Genomic DNA, 13093 nt, shown 5'->3' on the forward strand with positions numbered 1-13093 from the left:
ACAAACTTTCAACCAAATGAAAAAGAGAAACTGCTGTTAGGAGAATGGGCATTGGATTATTACCTCTATCTATGATAATGGTGATTTTCAGAACAAGGGTGACCCATGATAACCTAAAGGTGTCCTAATTCTGAATCCACAATTAGACCTGAGCGGCAATCACTGGCAGGGGAGGTCACCCCACACAGAGAAACACCTGACTCAGTAAAGCTGCACATAGGTGTCTCTGAGGGCCTTGAGTTGTACAAGAACAGCTCCTACTTCAGGTTCAGAGTGAGAACAATCTATCCTTTATCTGCAGGAGACAAGGCTTAGTGTGTGGAAAACCAGAATTTTCCTACTTAATATCTCAGTGTTGGCCCAGAGAATGAACCCACGCATCTCCTCAACATCAGCGAGCCCCACAGACCAGGCAGGCACCCAGCTGCTGCTCTCTGACATTCAGCACCTGGTTTGTGCCAAAGACATCCATCCTGGAAACTCCTCCAGGATAGTGACTGTGGACAGTGAAGATACTAAGGTATGGCTGCTGCTGGGCACATGGGGGACTCCCGGTGGTTAACTGTGCTCAGGGAGGAACCAATGGACCTGACGGACCTAGCATGGAACGCTGGGTAGTTAGGAAGCTCCATCAGCTTCCCACCCTTCTCCATCACTAGTTGTGAGATTGGCATTGTGGGCTGACAGTGTCTACAGCCTCACCCGGCCTCCTGTGCATTTTTCTGCCTTCATTAGTTAAAACTGCCTTTGTGATATGTGAGAATATTTCCTCCTATAATAACAAACTTTTCTAACCCAGAAACTTCAGTAGTAGGAGCAGAACCACAAATAAACAGAGGATTCCAGGAGAACTGTTAGAGTCGGAGAAATCCACAGACCCTCCCCGAAAAAGCAGACCTTAACCTTCATCTTCACCTGAGCCTGGAACTGCCCCTGTCTTATTTGGGTGATGAGTGCCCCCTGCAGCCCAGCCTCCTTCTTTCTCCCTGCAGGAAATTGTGTGTCTGGGCTCAAACTGATGTCCCATCACTTGGTACCTTTCACACAATAATACAGGGCCAAGTCCGGCTCTCAGACTATTCATTTGCAGATACAGCGAGTTGTTGGCATTGTCTCTGGAGATGGTGAATCTGCCCTTCCCAGAGTCTGCTTAGTAAGTCTTTCTTCCATTGCACTTCATACCTGTTACTCACTGCAGCCCCTTCCCTGGAGCCTGGTCTATTCAGCTGATCCAGTAACTACTGAAGGTGGATCCAGAGGCTGCACAGGAGAGTCTCAGGACCCCACGGGCTGTACCAAGTCTCCACCAGACTCCACCAGCAGCAACTCACACTGGACACCTGCAAACAAAGAGACACTGTGGTTAGAAGCTGCCACGCATATCCACTCTTTGTTTCATTCACATCCAGTCATACTCAGCATCTCTAGGTCTTCAAATATCACCTTTAAAAACAGCAACAAGGAAAGCCTAGCTTAGCCCAAACCCCACCGTGAGTCGCTTGTATTCACTCCTGATCACCAAGTGGAAGCACCTGGGAATCAAGCTGGCGCTCCTCTTTCCGAGCTACAGAAAATGGGCTGGGCTGGTTTTCATCAGAAGAGGGAAGGCCCTCTTTGCTGGTCTCCTCCTCTATAGGAAGATCTGGGGATGGACGCCTGAGGGGAGAGCAGGGCCCAGAGCAGATGTGAGACTCCTGGAGGAGTTTAGAGGCAATGGCAGCATTTGGGACAATATAATTTCTTATTATGTGATTGCACCATGAAAATTACTAAGCAATTATTATTATTTTTATATATCTGTATTATACAAATAGAAATATAACTGCATTAAGCAAATTTTAAGAGTTATAAAGAGATAAATAGGAAACAATAAGAAAATAGGAGCCTTCAACACCTTACTTTCAATAATGTATAGAACATCTAGAAAAAAAAAATCTTAAGAAGACAGTGGACTTGAACCACGCTATTAATCAAAGTAACCTAATAGAAATTTACAGATAATTTCAACCAACCGCAGCATAATATGCACGCTTCCCAAGTACAGACTAAATATTCTCCATGATAGGTTATATGTTAGATGAAAAAAATAAGTCTCAACATTTACATAAGTAATGCTAAAATTCTCTAACTTTCTCAAAAATTGGTGTGGCACCCACCTTTCAAACGCTTTCTATAAGGCTACAATTACCATATTACCACTAACAGACAAGGGCAAAAGCAGAAAAATAAACTACAGACCAATATTTCCAATACACATAAATAAACCTACTGCCCAATAATTACCACCTATATTCCACAAGACTTTAAAAGAATCATACACCATTCAACTCAAATTTACTTTTGAGATGCAGCGATAATTCAATGTCCTCGAATCGATAAATGTGGTATGCCAAATTAAGAGAACAAAATAAAAAATCCCATTAACTTCTCGCCAGACACAGAAAATTACATTTTTAAAATGCAAAGTTTCATGATAAAAACTTCAAACAAAGTAGTAATACAAGAAAATAACATGTAAATAATAAAAGTCTTATGAAAAGCCATAGCTACTTATGAAAAGCCATCAACTACTTAATGGTGAAAGATTAAAATATTTTGTCCCGATATCTGTAATAAGGAAAGAATAAACTTGGAGTTATCTTACTTCTAAATTTCAAAGCTAATTACAAAAATTGAGCAATAAAACAGGATGCTATTGGTATAAATACATACAGAGAGCTCAGAAATAAGATGATATATTGATGGCAAACTAATTTTCAATGTGAAAAACAACAATATACAATGGCTAAATCATAGTCTCTTCCAAAGAGGGTGTTAGAAAAAGTGTATTTATACATGCAAAGAATGAAGAATTTTAGGTTAGAATTAATGCGAAAATGAACTCTAAATGGGTTAAACTGTTAAATGTATGGCCTGCAATTGTAAAATTTTCTCTCCTGCAAAAAAATTAGGAATGATTTTTCTAGATTTTATATTAAAAGCACAGACAACAAAAGCAGAATTGAACAAGTGGGACAGCATCAAAATAGATCCTGCAAAGCAAGGAAAAAATTCCAACTTATAGAATGGGAGAATATAGTTGCAAGCCATGCATCTGAAAAAGTAAGGATATCCAAAATATACATGTAAATTATAACACTCATTAGCAAAATTATAAAAGCCTAATTGTAAAATGCTCAGTTTTACCCCTTAAAAGTTTTTAACAACATAGATCTCATGTTAAACATTGTTCTCCATGGGCAATTACATGTTTTATGGTAAAACGGGCGAGGCTATACTTTGTAATTATTCAATCCAACACTAATCTAGGGAGTGTTGTAAATATCCTTTATAAATTTTATTAAAAGTGTCATCAGTTGCCTCTAGGTTAGGTAAATTGTCATTGATAACCTGGGTGGGCCTGATTCCATCGGAGCAGAACCGGAGTAGGTGAAATTCCATGGTGATTCACACTTCTGCTCTCTCTGAGACTTCCAGCCTGCACTTACTGATGACTTATCTCATGGACATTGTACATCCCTAGCCATCCCTCCAAACTGTCATCTTCTACATCTCACAGAAAGGTGGCCTGTCCATCTGTAGCTTGTCAAACCTGAAAAAGAGACAGAAAGAGAGTCTAAAATAAAATAATGTTTATTTGAGGATGGCCATCACAATGGGAATATGCATGGTTGCATTCAGGTAGGTAAAGGAAGACGAGGGTTTTGAAAGAAAAATGAGAAGGGTTAGATGAGCAGTTTTGAAACAATTATTCTAGGCTAGAAGAATGAACAACAAGGGTGACATCAGTGTAAGGTTGAACAGGCAGATGCTGGGCAGATGCACTTGGAGAAGTAACTGGTTTATGGTTGCAGTGGCCTTTGTGCAAGTGGCCTTTGTGCAAGGTTGTGGTTTTTCAGTCTATTTACGATAGTTCTTGTTATCAGGGATGAGTGTGAGAACCCTCCCCCATGGCCTTCTCCAGCTTCATTCATCAGGGTTTTAACACTAGTGGCTCCGTTTTTATTCTGGCAACTTTAACACCAACTTTATACCCCTACTGCTGAAGAAGGTGACCCCATGGCAGTTTGCACAGCACAGGATCAATTCCACATCCACATCTCATGTTGACCAAGCAAACTTATCCCCTGCAGTTCCCACTGGCCATTTGCATTCCCAGATGATTCTACACACAACACAGTGTAGGGTCCTGAGCAATGGGAGTGAAGACAGTCTCATCAGTCTCCCCCACATAGCTGCAGGAGCCACAGCCTGAGACCCACCTGAGCTCCAGGAAAAGAGCTTGAGCCCTGGAATTTAGACCACAGAAATCACATTTTACTTTTCAGGGAGCAGGAAAAGCCAATGAAAAAGGAAGAACGACAACTAAAAAGCGAAAAAAAAAAAAAAATGAATTGCAGGCAAAAGCAACGATAGATCAGTGCTGATTCTGATTTACATACTTTAGTGTCAGAAGAAGGATCAGGCATAAAACCTGTGACATTCTACATGACACTGACCCCGGCCCAGCCTCTCTCTTTGTTGTAATCAGGATTCTAAAGACTGTTCTCATGAGGGAATCTTTCTGAAGTTCCTGTCCTGAGTCTGATTGGAGAAGGCTCACCAGGAAGCCCTGAGCTTCCTCAGGACTCTGATTCTGGTGGCCATGGTTGAGGACTTTTCATTTCTGTAAGCATCAATCTGCATTTTGTGCATCTGAGAAGATTCTCATATTAAAATAATCATTTAAAAATATGTAGAGATGATATTTTGTAAGAACAGAATTCCAAACTTAGAGAGGTTCACTAGAGGAACTGTAAAAAGATGACGTCCCACATCCTGACAGGAAATCAGCCTCCATCTGCACCTGCCTCTGGGGTTGACTCTGATCAGTGGGTCCTGAGCGCCCCCTGCAACTGATTTCCCCCCACGTCCCTGCAGGGAGGTTTGTGTCTGGGCTCACACTGACCTCCCCTCACTGTGTCTCCCGCACAGTAATAGACAGCCGTGTCCTCAGCTCTCAGGCTGTCCATTTGAAGATACAGTGTGTTCTTGGCGTTCTCTCTGGAGATGGTGAATCTGCCCTTTACAGAGTCTGTGTACCATGTGCTACCCCCACCAGTATTAATAGCTGAGACCCACTCCAGCCCCTTCCCTGGAGCCTGGCGGACCCAGCTCATGCCGTAGCTACTGAAGCTGAATCCAGAGGCTGCACAGGAGAGTCTCAGGGACCCGCCAGGCTGGACCAAGCCTCCCCCAGACTCCACCAGCTGCACCTCACACTGGACACCTGCAAACACAGAAACACCAAGGTCAGAAACTGCCACACATAACCACTTTCACTCATGTCCCCTCACACTCAATATCTCTAGTTCTCCATGAATCACCTTTTAAAATAGCAACAAGGAAAACCCAGCTCAGCCTAAATTCCATGGTGAGTCCTCTGTGTTCAGTGCTGATCACCGAATGGCAACACCTGGGAATCCCAGGCTGGGGCTCCTCTCCCAGAGCTGCAGGGTCAGGGCTGGGCTGGTTTTCATCAGCAGAGGGAGGGACCTATTTGCATGTCTCCTACTATATAGCAAGCTCTGGGGTGGGTCGCTGAGTAGAGGGCAGGGCCCAGAGCAGATGAGAGAGTCCTGGGGGATTTTGATGACAATGATTGTGTTTGGGAAAATGTGCTGTCTTGTGAAATTGTTCTGTGATACACATTTAACAATTATCACATTTTTAATTATGTTTACTTATGTGGATAAATTATGTTATTTAGGAGTCAGTGGTTTCTTCATGTACAGATGTAAAAGTGAACCCACACATGGAGGGGCTGTGTATGTGTCTAAGGGCTGACATCTGGCATGAGTGAGTCCTAGTATCTGGGCCTATGCTCCTCACAATTAGCCTCAATTCCTCTCTTAACCAACTCTAGGACAGAGCTAAATGTGCCTAGTGTGGTTTGCAGAATCCGCTTCAGTCACGAGAACCTGTGTGATTTTGCTGCATTTACCTAAAAATATGGAGACAAGGTTCAAGCAGATAAATGTTTAGGTATCCCTGATATTTAACATATTTATTTGTTCCTTCCTGTCATTCCTTTTTTTGTCTAAAATTTCAGTTGTTTACTTGTAATAAATTTTATAAGTTTTAATTGACAGATAATAAAATTCACATATTTAACCTGTACAATAGTAAATGTTAAAAAAAGGTCTATTTTCAAGAAGGTGACAAGTCAGCTCCCCTCGCATTCCTCTTGCTCTTTTATATATATAAAAATACATATATATTTTTTCCTTCATCTTCGATTTCTTTATAAAACTACTGATGTTTTCATATTTCTTTAGACTACTTTTTATTTTCTAGAATTTGTAAGAATAAAATAATATAGTATATACCCTTATCTATTTGGCTTATTTTTTCTCAATAGAAATACTGAGAATTAAACTTTTTATGTTATATGTGTTCATTTCTTATAAATAATGGGTAGCATTTCAGAAAACAAATGTAGCATAATTTGTTTTACTATTAAGTTGCTAATTGATACTTGCATTTTTAAATTTCTCTGTCTTACTAATAAGACTGCTACTCAGCTTGGTAATATACATACATGAAAAATTATATATAAATTATATAAATATATTTCTTTTTACAACAATAACAGATTAAACAAGGGAATGTACAGTTTGGCACATTTTCTTTAGTATTTCAGAAATTGAAGTTATGAGAAAGAAAACAGACCTGTAAACCAAAGAGTGTCTGAGACTAATCTCAATAGATTTAGGAAGTTCATTTTTCCAAGATTAAGGACGTGCCAGTGACACTGTCTCAGGGAGTCCTGACAATATATGCCCAAGGTTGTGGGGCACAGCTTGGTTTTATACAATTTAGGGAGACATGGGACATTAACTAATATATGTAAGATGTACATTGGTTTGGTTCAGAAAGGCAGGACAACTTGAAGTGCAGTGAGTGCTTCCAGATCATAGGTAAGTATGAGACAAATGCTTGCATTCTTTTGGATTTCTGATTAGCCTTTAACTGAATACACAATTTGTAGGAATAGTCACATAGGCCTTAGTCTGGCTTAGTGAAACAGTAGAGCAAAGGGAGCAATCATGTACACATTTGACTTACATGAGCAGGGAGACGACTCTGTCCTTGGTACAAAAGGATCTTCCTTGTGGTCAAATTTTGAAGGAGGTATGGTTTTAAAAATCGTAGTAACTATCATTTTAGGGAAAGAATGGGGGGTGGGTTTGCCCCAAACAGTTTCCAGTTTGACTATTCCCTTTGGCTTAGTGATTTGGGAGTTTCAAAAATTTATTTTCCTTTCACAAACATGGAAATCTTGGGAGAAACAAGTTCTTGTAGAGAGAAACAAAGCTATGGTGTTAAACTGAGTCAGAGGCTGCCATATGACATATAGCCTATTACAAGATAGAGCTATAAACTTGTGTTGGATTGCTTAAATTTCAGCGTGGTAAACGTGTTGTCGTGTGAAATTCTCAGGAACCACATACTGAAGGGCACTGATAAAGTGAATTATATACGGCCTGAGAAGGACTCCGTACTTCTATGTTTGAGTCTTTGTGGACAAACCATAACCTGCCTGAATAGAGAGACAACATTGAAAACCTGACGTAGGAGCATGCACCTGTAACAACAGCTGAGTCTTGGCCAATTCCAGCAGCCATACCTCAACCACTCATACACTCTCGAGTGTGCAAACTGTGTTTAAATAAGGCAAATTCAACCTGTAACCAATCCAGCTATTTCTATACCTCACTTCTAATTTCTGTATATCATTTTTTAAATCTACAAATCTTCTTCCACCACATGGCTGAACTAAAGTCTCTTTGAATCTGCTGTAATTCTGGGGCTGCCTGATTCATGAATCATTCACTGCTCAATTAAACTCCTTTAAATTTAATTCAGCCGAAGGTTTTGTTTGATCAGCATTCCTATCCTGTTGAATCCCTTTGCCCTAGAATGGGGACAGTCAGAAGAGTGTTCCTTTCCCAAAGTGTGTAAGAGAGAGAGGGAGAGCCCATACTTCTGAAATGCATTCAGACCCACCTCCCTCATCAACATTACAGAACTGAGGAATTACCTACCCTGCAGGGGCCTGCTACTGAAACCATTATTCCAGAGGCACTGGTAGAGCCATAGAGGAAATAAGATAAAAACCAAGATTCTCACCAAAGTTCCATAGATATGCACCTCCACCTGTCATGGGATCAGATTCTTAATCTGCAGGGCATGGCAGCAGATCTGGAAGGTGATGTTAACAGTGGATATTGGAGCTGTGGGAGGGAACAACTGGGAAAAACAGGAGAAAATATACATGTTTAACTCAGTGGACTTCAAGCTATTTACATGTTAATTAGGTGGAATATTTCATAGCTAAAGACCTGATCTAGCATGAGAAATAACAGAGAGATGACACATGGAGAATGCAACAGTGGGAAGCTGAGGTTCAAGTTCTGATGTTTGTTTACTGATATTTGTCCCCTGGCATGTCCAGAACTTCATGAGTAAAGAACTCCTCTAATAGAGAAACAAATCCTCACAGGACATGGTCCTCAAAATGATCTTCAAATGGCACATTAACAACCTCAAACTTTTTTGGGTTTTGCCCTCTGCAGGTTGAACTCCTGGCATGACTGTGTCTCTCAATGCTTGCACACACTAAAACTCTAAAATTTTCTCCTTTCAAATTTGGTTCTCATTGACTCATTGGGTTAGGTAAATGCTCCAGGTATGGTAGGATATGGAAAGACACATTGGTAGTTTTTGCTAAATTATTTATGTTTTATTTTATTTTTATTTTAAAAAATAAAGATGAAGCCTCACTATGTTTCACAGGCTGATCTCACACTCGTGAGTTCACAAAATCTTCCCACCGCAGCCTCTCAAATTTCTTGGATTATAGGTGTAAGCCACTGTGCCTGGACATTGATTACTTACTTTAACTTTTTTAATTGCATTTTTGTTTTGAAATAAGTGTAATTCAGGTGCTGGAAAAATTTTCTCCTCAGACTCCTCTGCAGCAGCTCCAGGACTGAAATCTGTGTTGCGTGGACTCTGGGCCTGCCCTGCAGCTCTGCCCTCACCCTGCTGGGGACGATGCTGTTTGGGCTCACAGAGCATGGTCTCCCAATGTCGCTCTCCCAGAATGAAGGGGCTGTCCCCTGTTCACAATGCTCTTTCAGCAGCATCTAGTACTTTTAAAATTGTCTCTTGAAGCAGACATTTGGCATCACTATACCCAGTAAACTGCAGGGAGAACCCAACACAGATTTCACAAAACCACCAAAGAGTCTCTTCCCTGGGACTGTCAGAAGCAACGACACAGTCAAGATCCATGGTGAGTCCAGAAACTGATAGAATTTGGAGGATCCTCTTATTTCTTTTAGAATTCTCTATTCAAATGTCACACCAAACAGTATCTCCACAGAGAGAACTACATGGCTCAAAGCCCACAAAAATTAAAACACACATGTACACACACACACACACACACATTGGTATGGCTGATTTTTACAGTAATTGGCTCCTAATTTGGGATCTTTCCTAGTGTAAACCAAAGGTTTCTGAGACAGATCTCAATCAAATTAAAATTAATTTTGCCAAAGTTAGGGCATGCCTGGAATGAAAATAAAAGTAATCACAGAAACTGTGTGGTCTGTGCCAATCCCCAAAGACAATTTTTAGGTCTTTCAATACATAAAAGGGAAAAGTTGGCTAGAGGGGAAAGAGGGATGGTATGAAAATCTACATGTTATAATGAAAAAGAAGTGCATAGGGAAATAGAAAATTATGTCAGCATTTTACATAAAATAAAATGAACAAAGGGTAGCTATCTGTGAAGATATTTAACTTTTTATCTGTGGCTATTGTCTCAGGAATGAAAGGAAAATCAGTTTCTTGCATGGATCATCCTTTAGGTTTTTTTCCTCCTCGTGTCGCAATGAATTGAGTCACAAGTTTTATTTTCCTTTCATATTTTCCCCACATTTTCCTTTTCAAAATCTTTCAGAGGGAGCATTTTACAACCAAATGAGTTTCTGGTCTCCTGTTTTGTTTTATCTTTCATGGGTAGGACGGATTATTCCTAGGTAAACAGGTCCCTTGTTGTTAGTATAGCTCATTGTTACCTATCTTTCAAATGTCGGGAAGTTTCACATCCCATTAATAAGAAAATAGTGGGAGAAAAAGAAAAGTAGAACATAGAAAACCAAGGGGGAAATAACAAACAATAATAAAGGGGAAACAATCCTGGAAAACTGATACAGGCCTTGTAACTCTGAAGGCTGTACATGAGTAGGGTAAGCAACAATATCTGAGACAGGTCTCAGTCAATTTAGGAAGTTTATTAATATGGTTTGTCTGTGTCCCCATGCAAATCTCATCTTGAATTGTAGTCCCACAATTCCTGTGTGTCATTGGAAGGACCAAAGGAGAGGTAATTGAATCACAGGGGCAGGTGTTTCCCATGCTGTTCTCATGATATTGAATAAGTCTCATTAGATATCCTGGTTTTAGAAAGGGGAGTTCCCCTGCACAAGCTCTCTCTTGTCTGCCACCATGTAAGATGTCCCTTGCTTTTCTGACATGATTGTGAAATGTCCCCAGCCATGTGGAATGGTGAGTCAATTAAATCTCTTTTCTTTATGAATTACCCAGTCTTAGTTATGCTTTTATTAGCAGCAGCACAACAGACTAATACAGTTATTTTGCCACAGTTTAGAACCTGCCCAAGACCAGCCTCAGGAAGTCCTGAGACATGTGCCCAAGGTGATTGAAGTACAGCTTGCTTTTGTACATTTTAGAGAGACATGAGACACAAATCAATATATGTATAATGTACATTGGTTTTTTCCTGTAAGGCAGGACAAATCAAAATGGGGGCTTGCAGGTTAGAAGTAGATAAGAAACAATAGGTTGAATTATTTTCAGTCATTTATTAGCCTTCCACTGAATACACAATTTAGTTTGACTCAGTGAATCTTCATTTTTACATAAATGATAGTGAAGAGGAAGCAATCAGATATGTATTTGTCTCAGGTGAGCCTCAGAGGAATGACTTTGAATAGAATGGGAGGCAGGTTTGCCCAGAGCACTTTCCAGTATAGCAGCCTCATTGTCTGGAACATCACTCAAGGTTCTTCATCTTGTGGCCATGAAAATCAAAGACGTAGATACACGAAGGGTGAGGTTAGAGCAGAAGTTTAATAGGTAAAAGAAAAAAAATAGTTCTCTGTCACACAGAGGGATCCCAAATGGGTTGCCAAGCTACAGTAAAATGTAAGGATTGTTATAAATGTGCTAGTGGGGAGAGGGTATCTTATCAACATAGGGTGCAAAAACAATACCAGGTGTGCCATCTGCATAGGACCAAGTCTCTGGCAGCCCCACTTCATGCTTTTATTATGCAGGTGGGCACTTATCTTGGTCTCCTCCATGCTGCTTGTCTCCCTTCACCATGAACGTGTTAAAAAGGGGAGGAGGGGTTTCCTTGTCTGGTCCCAAGTACCTCCTGGCAGTTACAGGCATCCCAAACCCAATGCAAGGTTCCAGCTTTCTTATCTTAGTGTGCCCCCCAGAAAAGGAGAAGAATGTGCTCATTAAGGCCCACTGTTTTTACTGGGACCCATCCTATGTTTGTGAAGTTTGGTGATTACACCCAGAAATACCTTCTCTGTGGCAGAGTTGCTTATCTGTGTTTCACAGCCCATCTTTCAGGCTGCTCTTTGTTAGAAGTGATTTCTTTGAACTGTGTGTGATTAGAAAGGAGGTAATTTCTGAACTGATTTTCGTTAGAAGAATAGTTTTTTCCAGAGACTCTTTATTCCCAACTATCAACCTAAATAATTTATTTCTATCTACTGTAACACCAGCTTGACTCTTCTCTTTAACTTAGTGATTTTGGGATCTCAAGATTAATTTTCCTTTCACAATAGGCAGGTATAAAAGGAGTTCGTGTATATAATTAAGTTGCATGTATTAGTCAAGTTTCGTGCTGCTATAAGGACATACCTGAGGCTGGATAATTTATAAAAGAAAAAGGTTTGACTCATAGTTCTGCATGGCTGGGGAGGACACAAGAAACTTACAATCACGATGGAAGGGGTAGCAAACACGTGCTTCTTCATGTGGCTGCAGGAGAGAGAAGTGCCAAGTGAAGAGGGAAGCTCCTTATAAAAGCATCAGATATTGTGAGAACTCGCTCACCAACAGGAGAAAAGTGTGGAGAAAAGAGCCCCCATGATTCCATTATCTCCACCTCGTTCCACCCTTGACATGTGGGAATTATTACAAAACAAGTTGAAATTTGGGTGGGATACAGAGCCAAACCATCCCACTGATTGTATTTTATTTATCTATTAATTAATTAATTAATTAATTAATTTATTTATTTATTTATTCATTCATTCATTGAGACGGAGTCTTGCTCTGTCACCAAGGCTGGAGTGCAGTGACACGATCTCGGCTCACTGCAAGCTCTGCCTCCTGGGTTCATGCCATTCTCCTGCCTCAGCCTCCCAAGTAGCTGGGACTACAGGCACCCGCCACCACACCTGGCTAATTTTTTGTATTTTTAGTAGAGAAGGGGTTTCACTGTGTTAGCCAGGATGATCTCGGTCTCCTGACCTTGTGATCTGCCCGCCTTGGCCTTCCAAAGTGCTGGGATTACAGGTGTGAGCCACCATGCCCAGCCTGATTTTATTATTTTTTTAAGAGTTTAAGTTGTCCAGCTGTAAGAAAGCACAGTTTATCTTCTGCTGATTTCAAATCAGGAAAAATATTTTAAAATGAAAATAACTGAAAACGTTATTTTGGCGACTTGTGCAAAGAAAAATTTTTAAATGCAGTCCAAATTGTAGAAAATAATATAAACTGAAAAACAAGTGGACAAGGTTAGACTCTAATAACAGATGCACTGTAGTTTATTTTGAAAGAATAGTTTCTCTCTATAATTCCCTAATTTTATTAGAGACAAAATTATGGTAGGACCAATTTATTTGTAAAATAAGTTTTAGGCTTATTATACTTGCCCTGATTTTTTGTATAAGATGCAGCAAAAATAATCATTTAACATATTAGCTCTCTTTTTGGT

The 13093-nt window shown here is 40.2% G+C and overlaps 1 protein-coding gene across 1 annotated transcript; it reads right to left on the reverse strand.

The window, feature by feature from the left end:
• Positions 1-1275: 1275 nt before the first annotated feature.
• Positions 1276-12128, reverse strand: LOC141407376 (uncharacterized). The gene is made up of 5 exons (XM_073998454.1): positions 12090-12128; positions 5367-5535; positions 4949-5269; positions 1520-1642; positions 1276-1340 (listed from the first exon to the last, which is right to left on the reverse strand). The coding sequence occupies exons 1-5, from the start codon at positions 12126-12128 to the stop codon at positions 1276-1278; spliced, it is 717 nt and encodes a 238-aa protein (XP_073854555.1).
• Between the last annotated feature and the right edge of the window lie 965 nt (positions 12129-13093).

This window comes from Macaca fascicularis, chromosome 7, assembly GCF_037993035.2.
Source record: "Macaca fascicularis isolate 582-1 chromosome 7, T2T-MFA8v1.1".
Classification (NCBI taxonomy): domain Eukaryota; kingdom Metazoa; phylum Chordata; class Mammalia; order Primates; family Cercopithecidae; genus Macaca; species Macaca fascicularis.